The sequence below is a fragment of the Salvia hispanica genome, chromosome 5, assembly GCF_023119035.1.
Source record: "Salvia hispanica cultivar TCC Black 2014 chromosome 5, UniMelb_Shisp_WGS_1.0, whole genome shotgun sequence".
NCBI classification, from domain to species: domain Eukaryota; kingdom Viridiplantae; phylum Streptophyta; class Magnoliopsida; order Lamiales; family Lamiaceae; genus Salvia; species Salvia hispanica.
The window spans coordinates 418,666-441,415 of NC_062969.1; the positions used below are offsets into that span (position 1 = coordinate 418,666).

The window sequence follows — 22,750 nt, forward strand, 5'->3', positions numbered from 1 at the left end:
GTTACCTACCAATATATCTTGATTTTATTTTAAATATGTAATTAATTGGTTTAGGTTAGGATTCCTTGAAAATATAATTAATTTTTAATTATAATTTTAATTGTTTTAGCCATAATTGAATTTTATTATAAAAGTATCTAGGCTTTTTCTATAAGTCGTGTGAAGAAATACTTTGGTCTCCAAGAATTATCAATGGTGATGAATTCGTTAGACAATCCTTTTTGTCTTGATATATTTGTTTTTGAGAAAGAGGAAAGGAAAATACCTAAATCAAAGAATAGGAAAGAGAGAAACAAAGATTGAAGAGTGCTACATCTACTAAAAGTCTCCCATATTGTTATGATAGATACCTAACATCTCATATTTATAGTCATTAAAAAATGTGGACGTCTACCAAAGTTTTAAATGTTAAATTTTCTCTCATCTTGCTATTGGATTGTCAGATGCCCTCCTTTTCAACCTACAAATTATAGCTTTTTGTGGCTTTTACATTCATAGATACTCACATAGTCCTTTCATATATATCTAAACCCCCAAAGTCCAAATATTAGGCAAATTTCCAATCCATATTTCAACCAAACCTGCCAAACATCTTCAACCAAACAAAAGTACATTTATTCAACAATATACCATTACTCCCAAAAAGAAAATATGGCAAATCAGAGAGAAACTCAAATTAATGAGAGAGAGATAACCATAAAAGAGATCTACAAAGCCTGTAAAAATGGGCTAGTAGAATCCCAGAAAATCCAACTTACAAGATTGTTTGATGCTATTACAAGCTTCCTCTAAAACAACCATCTCCCAAGCTACATTACTGCCCATATCCCAACAGTGGATGACACCGGCTCTCCTAATTTCTACGGAGGAAGCAAAACGAACAAGAGAGAAAACACCACCATCGTCAATGCCATACCTTAGCTGTACATTTCACCCTTAAGAGTCCAAAGGTTTCAAACAGAGTTACAGAAAATGCGTCAAAACAAAAAGCTCTTTAGATTTAAAAGCATACAAGAGCTTTCGACATAGAACTCAGTCACTCACAGTCGTGTAAAAGGGGTAAGAAAGTATAACAATAAAAAGGAAGCAGAAAAGAAACCCTTTCACGGACCTAAAAGGGATGAGACACCGCCAGAGTGGAGTGTCGGGTTAGAGGGGATCTTTGGCATTAGAGAGACTAAGATGTAGAATCTTAAGGCGTTAAAATCTGCCCGACGTATACACATGCTCTGTCTCAATCTCTGCCGCAACAAGACTTTGAACAGAACTCAAAAGAAGAACCAACCAAGATAGTGGCTTCCAGACCACTGTTTTTTCACAATTCAGAGCTTCTAGATACTTTCCATTTCAGCCTCGGACAGATTCGGGATTTATCTGTCCGCTGTTTCCACCAGGAGCATTGAATCCAGTAACGGGCATTGACCTCTGAGCGAAATTCAGTAACAATTTCTTCTGACTCTCATCAGTATGAGGCAGACTAGCACGTAGAAGTTCCACAGGCATCTCTCTACTTACAGCCTTTGCAGCCTCAGGACCAATTGCGTCTGTGTTGGGTGCACTCTGAACAAATAACGAGTGCACTATACTGTCATACTTGCTCACACAGTATTTTGTCAGGAGACCAAAGAAGGCATCGAAGGAAGCCTGCCAAAGGGCAGGATTAGGGATGCTGTAGTTTCCACTAAACTGAGGATCTCTTAACAAGTTTGTGCCTCTTTCTAAAACAGACTTCAAAATGACTGATGCACCATCTCCCGCAGAGCTGCCTACTGGACGAAGAGGCGGCTGTTCGGAGGAACAAACAACTGCTGCGAGACAAGCACTGAGTGAATTAAGATCCATTCCACTAACACATAGAGAGACTCTTTTGGCCAGATCGTTAATGCTTATAGTTGCTTCTTCATCAGAGGGCAGACCACCAAACAAAAATCTTAAATGACGGAAAATGGCCATGCAAACTATTCGAGCAAGCTCGCTACCAGGTATGAGAAGCTGAAGAAACTTTGAAATAAGTTTCCGGCCTTTGGACATGGAAACTATACGTAGAAACACTATATCATCCTTGGGGGAGAGCCCAACAGCATTTCCACTTTTTCCCAGGGGATCAACTAGCTGAAGAGACGCAGCTAATCCTTCTAATAGAACATGGCGTTTCCGCCTAAGCTGGCTCCCACCATCTTGGGGTTGAGTGAACTGTAACAGCCGATCAATGTCATCGACCTCAAGAAGAAGACTCAAGCCATCTTCAATAGTTACCCTCGCAGCAAGCATTGGTTCCTCTTCCAAAGGCTTCTCAGATGATTTCAGTTCAGCATTACTATCCCCACAAGCAGAGGGAGGAGGGTCAACTTCAAGAAGAGGACGCGGCCTGCGAATTGAAGAGAAACAAACCCTTCCATGAGCATCAACATGGAGATGTGGCTGTAGTTCAGAACTGTTACGGGAACGGGAAGATTGTTCCTTCTGGTGAGATGGGCAAAAACGAAACCTTGACCTTGTTTCAGCAGACTTCTTAGCAAGTCTTGCTTGATGGTAATAATCATCTATATATGGATCACTGCCATGCGTAGCAGCAGCAAGCTGCATCTTAAGAATGCTTTCAATCTCCTCGGGAGTCATGTACTTAGATCTAATTTGTGGAAAATTAGTCTCATTCTTATGACTGCTGGCATCAGAGCCTTGATGGGAAAATCTGACTGAATGTCTGCTCTTTCCAGATTTAGGTTTGGCTTCTTTCTTGTCTGTTAATCCATACTTTTTTAGCTGTGAAGGAGATGGGTAAGTGCTATATATTTGAGACTGTAATGCTGAAAAATGGGCTAATGATGGTTGGAATGAAAGCTGTCCTCTCAGCTGCTGGGGGGACAGCAGATGTGATGGTAATAACCCACTTTGATACTGATGCTGCATTACACTGTTTAAGAGAATAGACTGATCCCCATGAAGGACACCAGCATGAGTGCTCCATTGATTTTGAAGTTGGTTGTGACGTGAGATATTAGGTGAGGATAAACGTGACATGTTTGGGTTATAATGGTATCCACGTGGCATGCCAGACAAAAGAAGAGCAGAATTAGCTAATGAGGAGTTGCTCGAAGAAGAAATTTGCAACTGGGGTCCACCAGAAAGAGACGACGAACTAAAATGATGAGCACTATTTGGTGAAGCTTGTTGAGATCCTGGTGGAGGGAAAGAAGTGAAAGATGATTTTGGGACTAAAATGGGCTCACTAGAACAGTGTTGCAGCGGTTGCTGCTGCTCAGGGTATGATGATGTTCTATATAATGGTGTAGATTCTTGGCGGTATAATGAAGAGATATGTGGCTGTGATGACCACCTCTTGTTTTCCTCATAGCACTCCGAGTCTGACATGTGATGGTCACCCCAATCAGAAAAATCTGCTTCCCGTGCCCATTCAGTAGCTGATGAGCCTGAAATAATAGAACATGAATCACAAAACTATCTGCTGATTCAAGAAGCATAAAGACAAAAAAGGAATACAAAGCGATATAATCTGGAAAATGGAAGTACATACTTGTAAGTAAATTATACAATTTCAACTTATTCTAGCCCTCATATGTACAAAACTACCAGTATCATTCAGAGATAACTAAATAGCAAATAAAAGTAACAAATGAGAACTTTGATGCAAATCTTAAGATTTAGGTTGAAGCATTCTTCCTCAGTAATTCAGTTACCATGGGCCACGATCACCATGCTAAACCCCAGACATGACATAGTTTGAAGCTCTATAAAGTGGCAACAAGCAAAAAACTAATGATATTGCCTCCAAGGCAAATAAAGTTCATTCATAATTGATATCCTGGAGCTTCTTATACAGCATGGAAACTACTGTGCATATTTGCATATGAGTTCAAAGTGGTCAGTCAATAATTAATTAATTAAGTAGTCTTCAAATTGTGTATTCTGTTTGAATTTTTAATCCTCAAAGAAATCATGAATGCCCATTTTCCCTTGAACTGTGTAAATTGGCATTTTTATCCCTAGCCTTTCAAGAAACCATAATGGTACTAAAATCCCAACAGAGGAGAACACTATGGGCCAGTGGCATATTAAACCAACATCCTGCCTATGGAAAGGAATGGTACTTGTTATTACCAAATTTACTTCATCGTCACAAACATGCTGCAGTAGCAGCAGTGCACTATAATCCTATTTCTCTTAATATGAGTAACATATGAAGTCCTAAGGGATTACGCCCCTTTGCAAAATTATATCATAAACCATATCTAATAAAGGACAAGAGACCCTTTGGTGACTATAGTATGAGTGCCATCGTGCATGTGGGGGTGAAGAAACACAAGTAATTAAAAAGAAGTATGATTTTGAAAATAGCTAAAATTCTAAGAACGTACTCTCCCTTGAGAAAGATCCAGATCCTCGATCACCAATAACACCAGGATGCCTAGGTCCAGAAACAACTTTGTTTAACTGCAAAAGAAAATAATAAGAATAAATGCATATAGCATTACATGAACAAGCAAATGAAGAACCATAACACCACTGTATACAAGATCTGAAAGCCAAGTCAAGTACAACTTACCTTAGCAAATGTAGTAGCCAGATCATCAATATCAGATAATTGTCCTAATCCTGATCCCTGCAAAAAAGAACAAAAGAATACAATTAATGTTTAAGCACACAAATACTGATAATCAAGTGAAGAATTTAACCAACAAACAACTTAAAAAGTTAAAATCTTGTCATGACTGATAAATTAACAGCAGAAGGTACAATATACAAGCATAAAATTAGTCCCATGATAAAAACAAAAAATGATTTGATGCTCATAGAATGTATCTTAGAAAACTCATGAATGCAACTTATGTTAGAAAAACCCACTGTGATGGTATGTTCTTTCTTTTTTACCAAATGCAAGTGTCAAATTTGAAGATTTGATTTTTTTTTCAGAACAAAGAAGTATCATATTATTAGAACAAGAATACATATGCAATGTAGGCATACAACCATTACTACTGCAATATGACAAATGTAGTTTCTATAATTCACCTCATCTTTGTCAAACAGATGATACTCATTCAGATCATCTTCCCCACCAACTCCAGGCGCAGAGCCATATTCATCTTCAAATCCCCCCAATTCCACTTCATCCACCTCACCTTTCCCAAAAAAAGTGTATTGCGAAGCATCAAACAGCGCCGCATCTGCATCAAGCAATACACATAAAAGGATGCAACAAAATCAATTCACAACGCACAATCCTAGCTCGGAAATCGAACATTGCAAAATCAAATAGATAATAAGAGTCGCGAACCAGAAATTGAGCTGCTGGTACGGTCGGCGAAGTCGCTGAGATCCCTCCCTCCAGATCTCTCCATAATTACCAAATTAGAAGACGCGGAATGGAAACCCTAGCTGCAAATCGCATGAGCGGCGATTTAATCGCCACCGCCACCGCCACCGCGATAATTAGGGCTTTGAAGCCGGCGACGAAAACAGTCACTGTTGCGCGCACAGTAAACTGTTACCCGTTCCCATATTTATGTGACGGAGAGAGAGGCCGAAGATCGGCCGAGCATTGTGTATATATATATATATATATATAAACTGTATGTATATTCGCTTCCGCGCGAGCAACGAGAGAGACGACACGAGAGAGAAATTATTAATTACGTCAAAATCAAGTTAAAGTTTATTATAATTATGATCATTGTTTTATTTATGTTAATATATTGCATAACACCAATTTTATAAAAATGAATGATCGTCATTCGTCATCAAATGTGAAGGGATATGTTATATAATTAGATTAGTAGTATGTTTTTAAATTTTTAAATTTTGTTTTTGGATAGATCGTGTTTAAAATTAGTAGGTTTAATTAAGAGATTTTAGATACGAGTGTGATTTGTGTATTTCTTTTTTAATGAATGAAATGAAATAGGGTTAGGTGTTTGGTTATTATACGAATATAATTTTCAATTCAATCGACACGTAGCACTACCGACTATATATTTATGGGATAATAATGAAATGAAAACTATAGTATTTTTAAATTATCAAAATATTTTTTAAAAAAACGTCAAAATCATATGATTTTTTTTATTGATTAGAGATGTTGAGTGGTTAGAGTTGTTTTCTAATAACTAAAATATTTGACATCTCTCGTAAATTTTTAAAATTGTTATGATATTTGATTATTTTCTATTGGCCAGAGATCTATAGTGATTTTTTAATACTTTTTTACTACCTACGAACCAAATATGATAATTTCAATTAATTTCAAAGGAAATAATATCTATATGCATGTATGTTTTGTGTGTCTTTTGTTATTTAAATCCATTAATAGTTTTACCTTGTCTTAGAATTATCAAGAAAAATATAAAATGTAAGTAAGCTACAAGAATTAATAATCAATAAATCAAATGATTGAAAAGGACAAGTAAAATAAACACGTACATCACGTGAAGATAAACTAAGACAAAGTGGCCCAAAAATTATGAAAGTATATTACTTATATTAATTAGCAAAAAAATGACAATTATCAATCGAAGTAATGTACACTAAAATAGTGAAATGTCATATTATATGATATGAGATACATATGATGATAAAAAATAAATTGATCGGGCCAAAAAACAGCATAACATTAACATCAATCATAATAGGTTGAAAAAGTGAACTCTTTATGGAAACATATCGCAATTATTGCAATTAATATACATGTAACACGTGCCTATAAAAATAAATACTTGCTCAAAATTATAGTTGAAGTTGAATTATCAATTTTAATTCTAACAAGAGAAATCAAGACTTATAAGTCAAGACTAATTTTATATGATATTTTTCAAAATTAAGTACTATTTGATGTCCATAAAATTTAATTTTATTCTCTTTCTATATCATTTCAATTTTCTCTCGAACCTCATAATGATAAGAGCAACAAGTTTATAACTTAAATCAATACTCATAGCCTATTTTTATTAGTTGTATTTCCTTCCACTAAATTAAATAAGCAAAGAATAAATTATGCTTTAAATTTTAATTAATTTGTAGATTTGATTGGAAATAAAATAGAAAATGCTAACACAAGCGTCAGCATGAAATGTAATGTTATATGATAGGAAAACAAAAATTGCACAAATCCCAAACTTATTTGGTCCACACATAAAAAAAGTTAGCATTTTTTTGTATCACTCATGATAATATTGGACCACTTAATTTGTTCTTGAACAATTCATGGGACCAACACTTAGTTAATGTAGACATATTAGTGACCACACTTGTTTTCCACACTATTTAAAAGAACCAATTATTTCAAAAAAAAATCTCACTAATAATAATAATTAGGCCTACAAGGTGAAGAAAACTAAAGCTTCTTTAAAATGCATAAATTTTTTTATATTAAAATAACAATAATAATAATCACAATTAGTACTCCATATTTATCATTGTTCCAATAAGAAAACATATGATAACTAAAACAAGTACACAACCTATTTGTAACTTTTCAATAATTCCCATATTTTTTGGTAGTATTATCTATTTTCTACAAATTCATGGTGACCCTACTTGAAGTTTGATCTTAACCAAGAACTGTCAATTTTGGGCACATTTTTTTGGCAAGAGATCACTTAAAGCCTCAAATCACAAATACATACCTTGAAGTTCAAATATAACTAAACAACCATAACTCATAGGTAAATTTGAGTAACTAACTATAAGAAATACATAGAAATTAAAAGATGAAATAATTTGGTGTGTCCTCTAGTTACATGGGATATGGATATGTATAAATGTGTTGGGAAATGTGTCTATCTACGAGTCGACGAGCTTTAGAAGAGCCAATGCTTTTTCCTGTGTTTTCTTGTCGGAACCTCTGTTGAAATTCGAGCAACTTAATTATGTTAGATATTGGTCGGAAGCGACTACTAGGTGGTCCGGTTGGTGGAACGGACGATCTTATGACTTAAAGGTCACGAGTTCGAATCCCACCACTGCCTGTTAGGTCGGACTACCTAGAGCTAGAAAGAAAAAGGTGGCACTAGTAGAATGAATTTTGTTACCTCCTGCTTGATACAATGAGTTATAGTGAACTTCGCTCCAAAAGCTTAGCCACAACTCTAGAAAAAAAACGAGAACGAATAAGTAATTAAATCTAATACTGTACTATTAAGGCATGTTTGGTAGGGTTGATAACTCATTAGGGCCGATGGGCCAAATATTTTGTCCGGCCCAACCTGAGCCAAAATCGGGCCAGGTCAGTTTTCACACTTCTACATTTTTTAGTTCTTGACTTTTGGTTTAGCTAAAACTTACGACTATAATAGATATGAAAAATGAAAGCTTCACGGTTGAAGAGTAGAGAATCATACGAGATGAAAATGTTAAGACGTGTCTTACCTCTACATGGACTTCTGCCATTCGGGAGGATCTCAATGTAGCCGGTGTCGCGGAAGGAGGTGATCAAACATATTTTGGCTTCAAACTACGGAAATACCAAAGAAAGTTGTGAGTCTAACGAATATTACGAGTAAACACCTATAGTCCGAAGAATTGATACTGTTTAAGTCATCAATGGTTGAGGTGTAACTTACTCGATCTGCAGCTGCTTGTAGAGTAACGTGATCTCCCCATTCGCCCAACCTACACTTCGAGTAACATTATGTTAGTACACACAATGAGTTTAATATTATGAATTTATGGTATAAGGAAATCGGTAAGAAAAATGTCTACACGTCACACCTTTTCATCTTCTTCACGTAGTGTTTGTACCTCATCGGAACATAACTTTCGTATAGTCTTCTGTGCCTTTTAAGCTGAACATAGGTAAGAGTGTAGGATAAGAAAACCGTATCATAGTCCACTCAACATTGTATACAAACGCGATTTGCATTTTTGAACAAAACACGAACTTGACAATACAAGAGGAAATCGACAAGATTCATCTTTCGAAAAAGAAAGGTTTTGAAATTTTAACGAAGAATACAACATACCTGCTTGATAACCTGCTTTCGGACAAACTTGTGGTATTCTGGATTCTGATATAACTGATCAGCGAGGGCTCGAAACTGGTAAATAGCGACTAATTAATGATAAAACCACACATTCAAGATTAAAATGATAAAAAAAAATCAATTTATAAGCTCCAGTTACACAAATGTAAGAAACTCAGAAATTTAGACTGAAAATTAGCAACCAACCTGACAATTCCCGTCTCCCTCGATTTGCATTTCAGCTAAGCTATATGTCGCCAGCCTGATGATAGCTAAACGTATGAATGGCATGCCTATTATAAATAGAAACGGTAAAAAAAGAAAGGTAACTTATAACGAAAAGAAACCAAGGAAGTTCAAGTAGTTACATCGTATTTTATTTAGCAAGCTTCTCTTCGGGTTCAAGCTATCAGGGTATGATTAGTTCATTATCAAGACATTCATATACACTAGTATCTAGAACATGACCGATATAAACACGTTTTTGGAGTGATGTTAATTCCTTTTCATTGTATAACCGATTACGACAGTAGTAAAATGTGATCAGTGTCTTAAAGTGGGATATCCTACGCTTGGTATGACTCGAGCATAAAAGGGTGCAGAAAGCGAAGAAGATTAAAAAAATTTACTTTTTCGGTTCCTTCTTTTGGAAAATTTAAAAATTTCAAGAAACTAGAATGTCAACCGAACCTATAGAAATGCAAAGAGCAATAAACGATTCCATCTTCTTTCAGAAATTTCAGGCAAGACCACTTGGGTACCAAATGAATAAACCACTTAAGTAAAATATAAGTGTCGAGATGAAGTAAAACCTTTGAGCTAGCCTCTCATGGTCCAAGGTCGCATCGTTTGGATCGGGTATATCACCAATGACCCGAGGAGTGTGCTGCCAAAACAATAACCTCATAAGACTTTACAATCAAAGCAAGCACACACATGGTTTATCCCGATGACTTATTTTCAACTCAAGCATTTAGATACACAAACTTAATACAGAGCAAAATTTCAAGAATTAACAATGTCGAGACACAGCTCTTATCTTCACAAAAACGAGACACATCATAGGAAGCAAAAGATAGTTAGGCACGAGAAACAATTGCATACATATGCAAACACTACTCCAACGACCTATTAACACTCATTAGCCAAAATGCAGATCAAGACAAGTTAAACAAACACCAGGTTCGACTACGAGAATTCAGCAACTCCCGAATCACCATAAACAACCAAATCAAGAATGCACACTTCAAACACAACAGAAATGAGTAAAACACACAATCAAGATTCAAGAAACACCAAAAACTCGAAAATGACAACCAAGCCAGTGGTCATACACACCGGTATCGAGTCCAAATGAGAGAGCCGCTTGCCAAGCTTGCGATTATCATAGCTTAATTTCTCCTCCTCAGCCAATATCTCAGCAATGGTGTGATCATCCTCTGTATCATTCGTGCTACTATTTAAACTCGAACTCGAGCTCGCACTAGCACTTGCAAATCTATACACATCACTCATACTACTATTCTAACTTACACCTCAATCTTCACAGCAACCAACTACAGCATCAACAAACACCAAAATAACTGATCAATTAGTACCAATCCCAAATCACACATTCACAAACTCACCCTCAAATCATGAAATGCTAATTCTTGATCATGAATTGCAAGAAATCAGCCCCAAATCCCCCATAAGATATGAGTAACAAAATAAAAAACCCTCATCAAATCAAATCATTATTTAAGATTCAAGAATAAGCATAAACAGAAGCTCCCAAAAAAAACAAGAATTTGCTGAATTTGAGCTAGAAAGCAACAAAGAATTGAACTTTGATTACAAGAAAAGGCACAAAAACAGAAATTAAAGGAGGAGTCTTTACCCAAAGATACAAAGCGTAATTGAAAAGTCAGATATTTTCTTGTTTCGGTTTTTCTTCAATTTTTGTTTGTGGAGTGACGATAAGGGAAAGTCAAAAGATGGGATTTTGGGGGGTTTTTGTAAACAAACAACGCCTTAAACCGTGTCTGCTAAAGTTCTTGACTTGTATGATTAAACTTAGTCTCACACAGTCACACCAAATTTAAGGTTTAATTATGAATCTTTGAATTCCAGCTCTATTAATCAATCAATCAATTTATTATTATTATTATTATTATTATTATTATTATTATTATTATTATTATTATTATTATTATTATATCATTAATATGCATGGCAGAATTAAAGATTCTTATAATTTTCAAAATATATTTGATAGAAGAAAATGGCAACTAGTTTTTAATTTTCCATGAAATTATTAAAAACAGAAAGTTTATCTAATAATAAATAAAACAATTTTTGGAATGGAGAATTTGCATTGGTTATCCAAAGTTTGTATTTGTTTGTGTGATCCATTTATATTCAAGTTTTAGTTTGAAAAGTACAAATCTTGGATAAGTATTTATTTATTTAATACCCAATTAATTACTTGCACGTAACGAACAATTAATTAAATTATTTGTAATTAGGTTTGGTTAATCACCTAGATTGGTCAACTTAACCTTGATTTAGAATTAGGTTTCCCTAACCATTAGGTTAATTATAGTATTTAATTTACATATGATGGTTTAGAATTTGGAGCACCTACGTTGACATAAAATTGCCTCCATTGTTGAACTTTTTGGAGGTTTTGTTAGTTTGACAAATTAATTATTTGGTAAATAAGTCCAACCAATTTAAAGTTATAGAGAAAACAAAAATCAAATCAAACTTTGATTTTTAAATTATTTTTAAAATTTGAAGGATCAATAATAATTTTGAAGGAGTCATAGTAGCAACTAGACTATTTGATATCTACATAATTCAAATAGATGTTTATTTTATGTATTAAGATATTTTATGAATGTAGATAAATTAGCCATTGCTTTGGAGCTTCCTTCCTTTCCGAATAATTTCTCATTTAGCTCCTCAATTCTCCCCGTAAATTTTCCATCTTCCATTTTTCTAATCCCACTTTCGATCTCTTCGATTCCAAAATTTTCAATCTTCACTCCAGTCTTCCACGTATTCACAATATAAGTACAATTCAAAAATTGATCGCCCGCGATCGGGTAGCACAAGAGAGGCTTCTTGCACTGTATGGCTTCCATAGTCGAATTCCACCCACAGTGAGTGAGGTAACACTTGACAGCCGGATGTTGCAACACCTCGAGCTGTGGGGCCCACTCAACGACCCTCCCATAGGAAGCCACTCTCTCAGTGAACCCTTCTGGCAACCCCCGACGCCATGCGGGGCCCAACACCCAAATGAATGGCATCCCCAATGCCTCGAGTGTCGATGCTAGAGAGTTTACCTTCACTTCACCGATGGGGCTCACCCAACTCCCAAAAGAAATGTACATAACCGAGCCTACATTTTGTTTGTCTAGCCAGTCCAAGCAACTCGTATCCTCTTCCCAGAGAGTGGTAGAGGTAGTCGTTGCAGCTTGCATGATCAAAGGGCCAATTTCGAGAATTCGAGGCAAATTTTGACCATCAAATTTAATTGATTGTTGGGTGTTGAGGTCAGATCCCTCCGAAAACGTGTTAATCATAATGTATTGGAGAGTTTTCGATCGTTCAATAGTCCGAGTCCAAAATTTGAATCTTGAAACCCTAGCTTTTGAAGAGCCAATAAGCCAAGGAAGGTCATTTGTAGTCAAGATAGGCTCATGGGAAGACAAGGAAATGAGATCACTTGGATTTCTTGGACATCCTACAAACAATATTATTATCATAATCAATTAATCATCATCCATATAAAAATATTTAGTCATATGAATTTTGGATTTCCCAATCCATATCTCTTTGTAGTATAGTTTTTAAAATGAACCAAAATTTATTGATAATGATAATGCACTACAAGTAACCACATGCACATCACAAATGAAACTTACTAATAAACTTGATTAATTTTATGGATTTAATAAATACATAGTACAATAAATTTATGTATTTGACTAAGAATAATAAGTTTTCACCATATGCTTACACTGATTAAATTTCTCGTGAGACAGAGGTTGAAATCATGCAAGAACGCATATTTCGCCTGGAATTTTGCTGGTTAGTATCTAGCTAGATATTTTTTCTTCGATTCTTTGGAATATATAATAATTTAAAGTAAATGAGTAATACAGTGTGCTTGATCATATATTATTTAAATGAATTATATAGGTATATCCATACACATGATTAAGTGGGTCAATGTTTATGTCATGTGCAAAGAATCTTAAATGATTGCAAAAATAATAGAAACATGTTGGTTATATATACATAAATACGGGTAATTTAAAATAAAAATATAAATGGTAAAATGAGAGAGAATAATGCAGAGAAGAGTCTGTACCATTTTCCGAGACAACTCCAGTCCTAATCAAGTCCGGTATGGCGGCAACGAGCCGGTAAGTGGCGTGCATGGCCGGCCAAAACCCGGCCACCGCCACCCCGGATCTCCGCGCCACCTCGACGGCCCACGACGCCAGGAGGTCGGCCACCACACAGACAACGCCGCCGGCCATCTCCCGGAGAAGCTCCTCGAGTGCAGGCGGCATGGCCTCCTCCATCGCCCTCTCCACGGCGAAGAAATCGGGCGCCGCGCCGCCCTCCAAGCCGTCGGGGAGCGGCAGGCAGAGCACGCCGTCAATCCGCGGCGAGATGCGGCGGTGGATGAACTCCGGCGTGAGCACCACCAGCCGGAATCGGCCGAGACCGGCGATGACGGCGGCGAGCTTGAGCATGGGGGTGACGTGGCCTTGGGCCGGATATGGGACTAGAATTATTTTCTTCTTCTCTATCATTTTTTTTTATTTAGGGATTTAGAGAGAGATTTCACCTATTTGTATGAGTTCTTGAATAATATCAACCATATATATAGACATCAATACACACATGCATGAGTGTGTGTGGAGTACTTTAGTGGAACTATTTTAGTACTATCAATTTAATAATTTGGGGTTTTTTAAAGGTATTTAATAATTTGAGTTAGATGAAAGTGAATTTTGATTGTAATAAGTTCATAATTAACTTAAAACGACTATATTGTGTATTTATATAAATTAATCGAAAGTTTTTATATGTTATCCACTCAAGATACAACTTAATCGAAGCTTTTACTATGTTATCCACACAATATACAAATTAATCGAAACTTTTTATATGTTATCCACTCAATATGCACATGGTATCCTCTATATAATTTTTTTCACTCTCCTTATTTTATTCTTCTAATTTCATTTTCCAGCTGGGTCTTAGTTATTTTTATAAATGTTCAATAGGGGGTATAATTATTGGCATTTGATTTTAATTTCTAGTTAGTTATTAATTTGTTAAAGTGAATTATTCCATTATAGGTATTAGGTGTATAATTTTGCACTACTATTCAATGTTTTAGTAATATATGGAGTAGTTAATTTTGATTTATTAAATTATACTCTTTTTGCCTTAGTTTATAGTTACAATTCTCTAATCCTAGTATTTTGAAATGTGAGCGTGTTTCATTCTTTTCACTTTCTCAGAAGTGGACGATAAACTAGTAGTTGTGACTTAATTAATATTGCCAACTTAGAATGTGTTAATAAGAATATAATCTATATTTATATAACACATGGTAGAATTCCTAAACAAATGATTCTTGAAAGAGTAAGTAGATTATTATTTCAAAAAACGAGATACATGAAGTGTGAACAACAACTTGAAATCAATTGGATGGAATGAGCATCTTAAAAGAAAAAAAGGTAAATAAATAAATAAATTATCGTTGATTAGTTAGTTACAAAGTGAATAGGATGATGTTGGCAATATTTTATAGGTCTATATACTAGCATATACTAGTACATTTTCACCATGCCATCTATATATCATTAAAAATTAAATAAAGTCACGACCATATTAAATATATACGTGTTCATGACATGATGGAAAGTGGAGAACCAACTAAATTTGTGACCTTTTAATACTACTATTAAGATTAAATAGAAATGGGGCCTATTATTCAAATTGTTTAATTTGATGTAGTAACACTTTGACTTCCTAGTTTCTGTAAAGGTGGCTAGATATTTTACAGATAAAATAATTCGCTTCCAAATTTGACGAAAACTTGGATGTTATCAAGTACATTAATAAATAGTAGTACTAAAAAATTAATATGATTAAATAACCTTTTGGGGGCTATAATTAGGAGGGTATGGTCGATCAATATAAATATATAATTGTGGGGTCAAATGTCACAAGTTCGAACACATATATTATCAAAAAATTGTAACAAAATAAAGTTTATGTATTTTGATAAATTTTAGAAGACACACACGCCATTTACCTTGAAAATCATGCAAAGGTTGGTGTTCTTTATTATCTTTTTGCCTCATTAGAGCATCAAGAATTTCAAGGTTTATAGAATTTGGATTTCTATTCATAATGATTTATGCTTGATTATTTAAAATTCCATTTCAACTTAGAAAAAAGATTATGTACAAAAATGTAAATTTATAAGTTGGGCCAATGGACTCATTGATTACACTTGATAATATTGGACCTCATTTACTCAAAATGTAATAGAAATATAAATTGGGCTCCACTTTCATAGGCCCAAAGTGCCTATCTCCAAGCAAAGGCCTTCAATTTTCATAAATATTTTCATTACTCAAATTAGTTTAGTCCTACATAGGTTTTTAACAATAAATTTTATAAATTAAAATTGTAATTTTTATCGAGAAAAATAAACTTTTGCAACAACTATTTCTAATCACAAAGTGTAATTTTTTATTTCGAATTTAACTTTTACTACAAGAACAATATCTTATGTTAAAAATTAGTACTACTACTATTGTTATTAACATAAGAAGAGAGTCATAGGCAATTCTTTTGGCCTTACTTTTCTTGGTTAGGATTTGGACTTTAGCCTAATTCAAATTAATGCAAATCAACATTTTTACACCGTAAATTTTATTTAATTTTTGCTCTACATATTTTTACTACGAGATTTTTCACCTATAATCCGCCAATGAATTCAACAGCTCCGTTGGTAATCTGCCACTATTATAAATTGATATATATTGTTTCTATAATATGTAATCTATAATACACGTGTCCAATTGATCAGGTATACTTGCGTGCAATATTTTGAACTCGACAAAATAATTTATAATAAAGTAAACTCTATTTTCAGATATGAAATCCATTCTTAAAAGTGACGTATACGTTTTTTTTATTTTATATAAGTAGATAACCCATCCAAAAACCACCTCCGCCACATCTATCATTAAAATATAAAGTGAAAAGGGCAAAAAGGAACTAATTTGACTATTTGTTTTCCAAAAATACATAAAACCCATCATTTAGTTATTACCCTAAAAACCTCCTTAGTTAATATATTGCAAATTAAAGCCAAAAACTCTAATTTTCTAACGTTTTTAAATTGACAATTCTAAAAAATAAAGAATATTTTTAATATTAGCAAGTTCAATTATTATTGGTTAGCAGAGTTTAATACTTATAAATCAACCACGTGGATATTGTAGACTAATAATTACGCAATTATTTTATGGCTACCTAAATTTCTTAATTATTATACGCGTTATTTAGTCGTTACAAATGGCGAGTAACAATCCTTTTGGATTAAGTTTTATCAATTCATGTATAACCATAGACCATAGTCCATAGATGACACCTACTTTTAAGCCCCTTTTCCCATTCTAATTTAATTTTCTTTGATCTTAGCGTTAACTTAATAAGATAGAGTAAAAAGATAATATTCCAACAATTTTGACAATTTTTCAAAAAAAAAAAGAAAAACACAAAGAGGTTGGTATGGGAGTCTCCCTTATGTGTCCCGCCTATGACCAATTGTCGATCTGCAGTGTCATAAAATTTCGTTATACTCGGCCATTAGAAATGCCACTAACCTCGGTGCGGCAACTCCATTCCAAACTCGGAGGAAGAAAGTTCACTCTCGTTATTGTTTACACCGCCTCTATCTTTTGAAGCTGACGACGACCTTATTTACTGTATCTCTCCATTTACGACCTATCATTAATGAAAAAAAGCTGACAACGACCTTATTAACTGTATCACTCCATTTACAAGATCCATTCCAATAAAAATTATAAGTACGATGAATAATATCACCCATTCAAAAAAGTAACACAAACAATTATTCAAAAACACAACATAAAAAAATGAAAAGAATTAGTATTAAAAATTAGGTCCACCGAATAAAGAAAAAAGACGCCAGCAAATCCACGCGTAACGAATCCGATGCTGCTAGTGTCTAAAAAATATTATGTATAAGAATGAATATAATAAAAAATATACTACTCCCAATTAATTATTCAATTTTCATTTATATATGAATTTATTAGTTATACGTTTATCTTTTCCTTAGTCGTATTGTCTATCCATCTCCGCCCTTTTCACGCGGTGTCGCCGCCTCTAGATTCCTTCCTCCGCCACCTCCTATATATACACACACATACACACACAATTAAATCTCCATTACTCATTACTCACATCCAAATTTCATTTATTTTGAAACTTCTCTTTGCCTCATTTTCTCTCTCTACTATCATCATGAGCAACCAAAATCAAGGTCACTAATCTCTCTCTCTCTTTTTACAAATTGATTTTTGAGTAACAATTTGTGTAAGATTTATTTGTTAATAATGTTTACGTTGTGGTGCAGCATACCCGCCACCAGCCACGTCATACCCGCCGGAGCCTTACATGGTGGCGCCGCCGCCAGCTGGATATCCGACGAAAGACGGGCAGCCGGAGCATGCCCCGGCTGCGCCGGCCACCACCCAGTCGAGAGGCGACGGCTTTTGGAAAGGATGGTTAGTCCTTTTTCTATGCGTGAAATAAAATACGAGACTGAAACTCGAAATTGATATCGATATTAAGATAATTGAAATGTTGCATTTGATGAGAAATTGCACGTTAAATATGTTGGTGTGACATTGTTAATCATCTTGGTAAAAGCATCATAGTGTTTATTTTTCCTAATAGAGAATTTTCTTCTAATCAATTTTGGTGAATAATTGTTTTTAGATAGATGAGAAAATTTAAGAATTTGTGTTTGACATAAATTTTACTAACAATTTCATTTTATTTTTTTGCAGTTGTGCTGCCATTTGTTGCTGTTGTGTGTTGGACGCTTGTTTCTAAGAAGTTTATGCAATTCGACATTCATTTGATCTTTTTACGATTTAAATTATGTATCTTTTGATTTTTGTTTATTAATTTAGAGATTTCGTGTGTGGTTGATACTAGTTGTTTGATTACATCATTTTCATAATTTATTATGAATGTTCTTTACGTGTACTTCTTGTTCAATAGATTTATTTATATAATTTTCTTTGTTTACTTCGCAAGTAATATATATCAATTGTGTGGACTAATTAGGTAAGGTTTGTTAGACCTGTCGAATTTTAGAAATGAATTTGTCACATTGGAGTAATCAACTACTCCATAAATTACAAGTGTTTAACAAATAAATATAAAATTCTTAATTATGTTTCAATCACAAGATGTCCATCATGTTGACTACCAAAAGAGGTACATAGAATAATTACATACATTGCTCATCTAATTTTTTTAATTTAAACAAATAATCTACAACAATAAAATGTAGTAGTATTCAATTTGTTGGGCACTTACATACATCTTTTTACAATTAATACTATGTTTTAAACTATAGGTGTAAGAGATTGGGTTTATGATAGATGATGTATACAAAGTTAAGTTTTGTGAATGTTGTTCGATTAACTAGATATCCGTTACTTAATATTGTAATAATGTTGTGTATGATCAGTCTTGATTTATAAGACTTTATTTTTCATATTATATAATTAATATATGATAATCATTAGACAATTTAATATCGAACAATTTTATAACAAGTTAATATCGAACAATTGAACACACGACAAAAGAGAGGCGGTAGGTGATGGTTTAATGGGCCTAGAACACTATTTGAAAGCAGCCCATTGGGCCAAACCTTGGACTTTAACTATTTTAAACAATACAATCTCAAAGTGTCTTTAGCTTTTTATTCGAGAGAAAATGAAAAATAAATTTTAAAAATCAATATTTACTCAAATCAAGTTCGATGTGTTAGAGGAAAAAAAAATTTCCATTATTTTCTTTGTTTCAAATGCTAATATTACTTTCTCGAGAATTCGAAATAATTTGAGCTTTTAAAAGATTATGCTACCAAATTTTAGCTGCTTTATTTTTTTAAAGCAGACATGCATCTTTGAAATGAACTTGACATATGTCAGTATGTTACTTCCCACTTACAAATATTAAAATTTGTAGGAGTACTTATTAAAAATTTAATATGGGCAACCTAACCCAAAATTTATGGGTGAAGGTAGTGCCATAATATCTTAATTCATATCTCATTGCTATATTATATCTCAAGCTTATTTTGAACATTTTAAAAAAATAGTATGGCCTTACATTAGTATTGTTATTTGTGGAATAAAGATCATTTTAATTAAGGTTGTTGTATCATATAATCAACTTCATATAAAAAATGATGTAGGTAGAATACTTCTATACGACAAATTGGCACTTTTATCCAACAAAAGAAAACAATTCTTGATACCTATATATAAATACTTTTCTCATTGCAAGTAGTTTAATTATTTACAAGAAAAATTGGAAGAACAATATTTATATTTTTGGAAAACGAGAAAGAGATAAGATTAATGATTAAATTAGGAACCCTTTTCATTTATATATATAAAAAAAAGGTCCATTGCATGCTCAAACATATAAATGGTAAAATAATAGATCAATTTTCTATAACCAAAATCTTTTGATGAATCCACAAAAGATTATTAGTTTACAAATTGAGTGTAGCCGACTTGGAGTGACGTACATCGGACGGCCAAAATTATGTACTACTATTTAATTTATTTGGATCTTAGGAAAAGGCAAAATAAAGTATTAGTACTAAGTTGAATATGAATAAATTAGAGTGGCATCAATATCCAATTTTATAGAATAGCAATAGTATAAATCAGAAGAGAAATCATAGCCAAGAAAATAACAATGAGATTCAAATAAGACAACATTACTGATAATCACAAAGATGATTTCCTAATTTTTATTTTCCTTCTTCATAGGCATTGTTGGAGGGGTTTAAAGTTACACCCCTAATAGTATGTCAAAACTATCAAATTATTCGACAGTACTAATTAAGTTTTAGTTTTATTCTAAAAATATTCCATCATCTTCATTATGTGTTTGCTTGACCAAAAATCAAATTCTTCACACACAATTATTTTTTCTAGGATTTTATCAATTTAGGGCCCCAAATATTGATAATTATTAGGGGTACTTGTTAATTAATTCTTCACACACAATCTAGGATTTTTTCAATAATTTTAAAATCTTGACATTTTCCAGTGCAATAATGTCACCACTTTATATTATTAACACTCCAAACTTTTTAATCATTGAAAAGTTAGCCATATCAAGTGTAATGTATATAAATTCGAATAAAAAATATTGAAGTCGACTTCGATGAGACATCGTGACGAATGGATAGAAGATGATAATTTTGTAACAAATTCAGAAAAAATGATGATATTATCACAATGTATTGTAATAAAATTGAAAAACCACTAATCCTATTATCACTTAATCATCAACAATTGCCCGCACGAGCTAGCTCAGTTGGCTCCAGAGGTGGAGATCAACAATGAGCGGCGGGTATTCGAATCCCACAACCACCATGAGCAGACTGCCACCTATCGGGCACAAGTGTAAGGCTTTGTCAACTTCTCATCTTCACCCTTTTAACTCAATAGCCCTCCCTATTTGATTCCATTCCTCTTTTCCATCATGCTCCACCCCTCCACCTCCGACCCCATGTCCTCCTCCTCCGGCTCCTCCCCCAACGACTCCTCCTCCGGCCTCCACCTCCTCGGCCTCCTCCTCCAATGCGCCGAATGCGTCGCCGTGGACAACCTCCACGACGCCGCCCAGCTCCTCCCCGAGATCTCCCACCTCTCCTCCCCCTTCGGCTCCTCCTCCCAGCGCGTCGCCGCCTACTTCTCCCACGCCCTCTCCTCCCGCATCATCTCCTCCTTCCTCGGCACCTACTCCCCCCTCCACCCCCCCTCCCATTCCCTCCTCTCCGCCCTCCAAATCTTCAACTCCATCACCCCTCTCATCAAATTCTCCCACTTCACCGCCAACCAGGCCATCCAGCTGGCCGTCGACGGCGCGGACCACGTCCACGTCATCGACCTCGACATAATGCAGGGCCTCCAATGGCCCGCCCTCTTCCACATCCTCGCCTCCAACCCCCACAAAATCAAATCCTTCCGAATCACAGGGCTCGGCCCCTCGGCCGAGCTCCTGTCCTCCACAGGGCGGCGCCTGGCCGAATTCGCCGCCGCCCTGGACATCCCCTTCCAGTTCAATCCACTGGAAGGGAAAATAGGGGACATAAAAGATTTGTCCCAATTGGGGATCAAATCGGGCGAGACGGTAGTGGTGCACTGGATGCACCACTGCCTGTATGACGTCACTGGCAGTGACGTCACAACCATCCGGCTCCTGGCGATGATCAGGCCCAGACTGATCACCGTCGTGGAGCAGGACCTCGGCCACGGGGGCGGCTTCCTGGGGAGGTTCGTCGAGGCGCTCCACTACTACTCCGCCCTGTTCGACGCGCTGGGCGACGGACTGGAGGCGGAGAGCCTGGAGCGCCACACGGCCGAGCAGCGGCTGCTCGGCTGTGAGATTAGGAACATTGTGGCCGTCGGGGGGCCGAAGAGGACCGGGGAGGTGAAGGTGGAGCGGTGGGGGGACGAGCTCGTGCGGGTAGGGTTTCGGCCGGTCTCCCTGGCAGGGAACCCGGCCACCCAGGCGAACCTCCTCCTCGGGATGTTCCCGTGGCAGGGGTACACCATGATGGAGGACAACGGGTGCTTGAAGCTCGGGTGGAAGGATTTGTCGCTGCTGACAGCGTCCGCGTGGCAGCCGTCCGATTAGCTCGATCGGACGGCTGTGATCGGGGTTTGGATGTGAATTAGGTTGGTTTTATTTTATTTTTTTATAGTATTAATTATACATATTTGTTCATTTTGTGATCATAAAATGGAGTACTATTCTTTCATGATGAAATAAAGAGGATTAACATATAATCATTTAGTTTCATTAATTTGTATAGTCTATATGTGTATATCTAATCATGTCACATTTTTATGGTTATCTCTCAATTTCTTACCCATTTTTGAGTTCTATTGGCCACATATTTTTACCCATTTAAAGGACTATGCAACTTGTGATCCTTAAAAACAAATTCGTAACCCCCTATTATTGGCGTCTAATAATTGCAACAAATTACCCCAAAATACCAAAAAGTGAAATATGTTTAGATGACTTTTTAGCTATGCGTAGGAGAATATTGCAATTTGAATGCTATATTGCTATGGTACGACCTAATTTTGCTTTGTTTGAAATGTGTACAGTACCTTTTATCATCCATTGGCTCTATAAAGCATAAAATTTAAACATCAATGATCAAAGTTAATTCACTTTACCTAGTCATATACTCGCATCTCATTTTTCTTTTGTACTTTTGAGAGAGAGTAAATTTTATTCCAGAATCTAAATTCACAGATCCCAAAATTATGATTACAGAATTTGAGAGTGACATGTGATCGTACACAAACCTGACAGAATTATGTTCTCAAATTAAATTTCGTGCCATTGAAGTGACATCATGAATGTACAAATATTGAAAA

At 35.2% G+C, this 22,750-nt stretch overlaps 5 protein-coding genes across 5 annotated transcripts; 2 read left to right on the forward strand and 3 right to left on the reverse strand.

The window, feature by feature from the left end:
• Positions 1 to 666: 666 nt before the first annotated feature.
• On the reverse strand, positions 667 to 5,578 carry LOC125188658 (protein PAT1 homolog 1-like). The gene is made up of 5 exons (XM_048085646.1): positions 5,297 to 5,578; positions 5,032 to 5,186; positions 4,565 to 4,621; positions 4,377 to 4,452; positions 667 to 3,431 (listed from the first exon to the last, which is right to left on the reverse strand). Exons 1-5 carry the CDS (start codon positions 5,358 to 5,360, stop codon positions 1,348 to 1,350), a joined length of 2,436 nt encoding a protein of 811 aa, XP_047941603.1. The 5' UTR covers positions 5,361 to 5,578; the 3' UTR covers positions 667 to 1,347.
• A 2,031-nt stretch (positions 5,579 to 7,609) lies between these two features.
• LOC125187246 (OVARIAN TUMOR DOMAIN-containing deubiquitinating enzyme 11-like) lies at positions 7,610 to 11,012 on the reverse strand. Its single transcript, XM_048083801.1, has 10 exons — positions 10,855 to 11,012; positions 10,314 to 10,531; positions 9,788 to 9,861; positions 9,183 to 9,237; positions 8,976 to 9,050; positions 8,725 to 8,798; positions 8,577 to 8,625; positions 8,383 to 8,467; positions 8,046 to 8,102; positions 7,610 to 7,858 (listed from the first exon to the last, which is right to left on the reverse strand). The coding sequence occupies exons 2-10, from the start codon at positions 10,488 to 10,490 to the stop codon at positions 7,815 to 7,817; spliced, it is 690 nt and encodes a 229-aa protein (XP_047939758.1). The 5' UTR covers positions 10,491 to 10,531; positions 10,855 to 11,012; the 3' UTR covers positions 7,610 to 7,814.
• Positions 11,013 to 11,780: 768 nt separating this feature from the next.
• LOC125186373 (UDP-glycosyltransferase 82A1-like) lies at positions 11,781 to 13,812 on the reverse strand. The gene is made up of 2 exons (XM_048082732.1): positions 13,339 to 13,812; positions 11,781 to 12,708 (listed from the first exon to the last, which is right to left on the reverse strand). The coding sequence occupies exons 1-2, from the start codon at positions 13,787 to 13,789 to the stop codon at positions 11,834 to 11,836; spliced, it is 1,326 nt and encodes a 441-aa protein (XP_047938689.1). The 5' UTR covers positions 13,790 to 13,812; the 3' UTR covers positions 11,781 to 11,833.
• Positions 13,813 to 17,376: 3,564 nt separating this feature from the next.
• LOC125186376 (cysteine-rich and transmembrane domain-containing protein WIH2-like) lies at positions 17,377 to 18,305 on the forward strand. The gene is made up of 3 exons (XM_048082734.1): positions 17,377 to 17,574; positions 17,668 to 17,818; positions 18,104 to 18,305. The coding sequence occupies exons 1-3, from the start codon at positions 17,556 to 17,558 to the stop codon at positions 18,147 to 18,149; spliced, it is 216 nt and encodes a 71-aa protein (XP_047938691.1). The 5' UTR covers positions 17,377 to 17,555; the 3' UTR covers positions 18,150 to 18,305.
• A 2,378-nt stretch (positions 18,306 to 20,683) lies between these two features.
• Positions 20,684 to 22,160, forward strand: LOC125186374 (scarecrow-like protein 23). Its single transcript, XM_048082733.1, has one exon. The coding sequence runs from the start codon at positions 20,838 to 20,840 to the stop codon at positions 21,993 to 21,995; it is 1,158 nt and encodes a 385-aa protein (XP_047938690.1). The 5' UTR covers positions 20,684 to 20,837; the 3' UTR covers positions 21,996 to 22,160.
• The last annotated feature ends 590 nt before the right edge of the window (positions 22,161 to 22,750 follow it).

Bases quoted from the DNA above. Each gene is read 5' to 3' on its own strand.
- LOC125188658 (XM_048085646.1), bottom strand. From the start codon at position 5,360: ATGGAGAGATCTGGAGGGAGGGATCTCAGCGACTTCGCCGACCGTACC. The intron at 5,187-5,296 runs GTTCGCGACTCT...TGCTTGATGCAG, and splicing joins TACCAGCAGCTCAATTTCTG to ATGCGGCGCTGTTTGATGCT. The intron at 4,453-4,564 runs GTAAGTTGTACT...TTTCTTTTGCAG, and splicing joins TGGCTACTACATTTGCTAAG to TTAAACAAAGTTGTTTCTGG.
- LOC125187246 (XM_048083801.1), bottom strand. From the start codon at position 10,490: ATGAGTGATGTGTATAGATTTGCAAGTGCTAGTGCGAGCTCGAGTTCG. The intron at 8,799-8,975 runs GTATGTTGTATT...ACCTATGTTCAG, and splicing joins GAAAGCAGGTTATCAAGCAG to CTTAAAAGGCACAGAAGACT. The intron at 7,859-8,045 runs GTAACAAAATTC...GAATTTCAACAG, and splicing joins CTCATTGTATCAAGCAGGAG to AGGTTCCGACAAGAAAACAC.
- LOC125186373 (XM_048082732.1), bottom strand. From the start codon at position 13,789: ATGATAGAGAAGAAGAAAATAATTCTAGTCCCATATCCGGCCCAAGGC. The intron at 12,709-13,338 runs GTACAGACTCTT...TATTGTTTGTAG, and splicing joins TGGAGTTGTCTCGGAAAATG to GATGTCCAAGAAATCCAAGT.
- LOC125186376 (XM_048082734.1), top strand. The intron at 17,819-18,103 runs GTTAGTCCTTTT...ATTTTTTTGCAG, and splicing joins GACGGCTTTTGGAAAGGATG to TTGTGCTGCCATTTGTTGCT.
- LOC125186374 (XM_048082733.1), top strand. From the start codon at position 20,838: ATGCTCCACCCCTCCACCTCCGACCCCATGTCCTCCTCCTCCGGCTCC.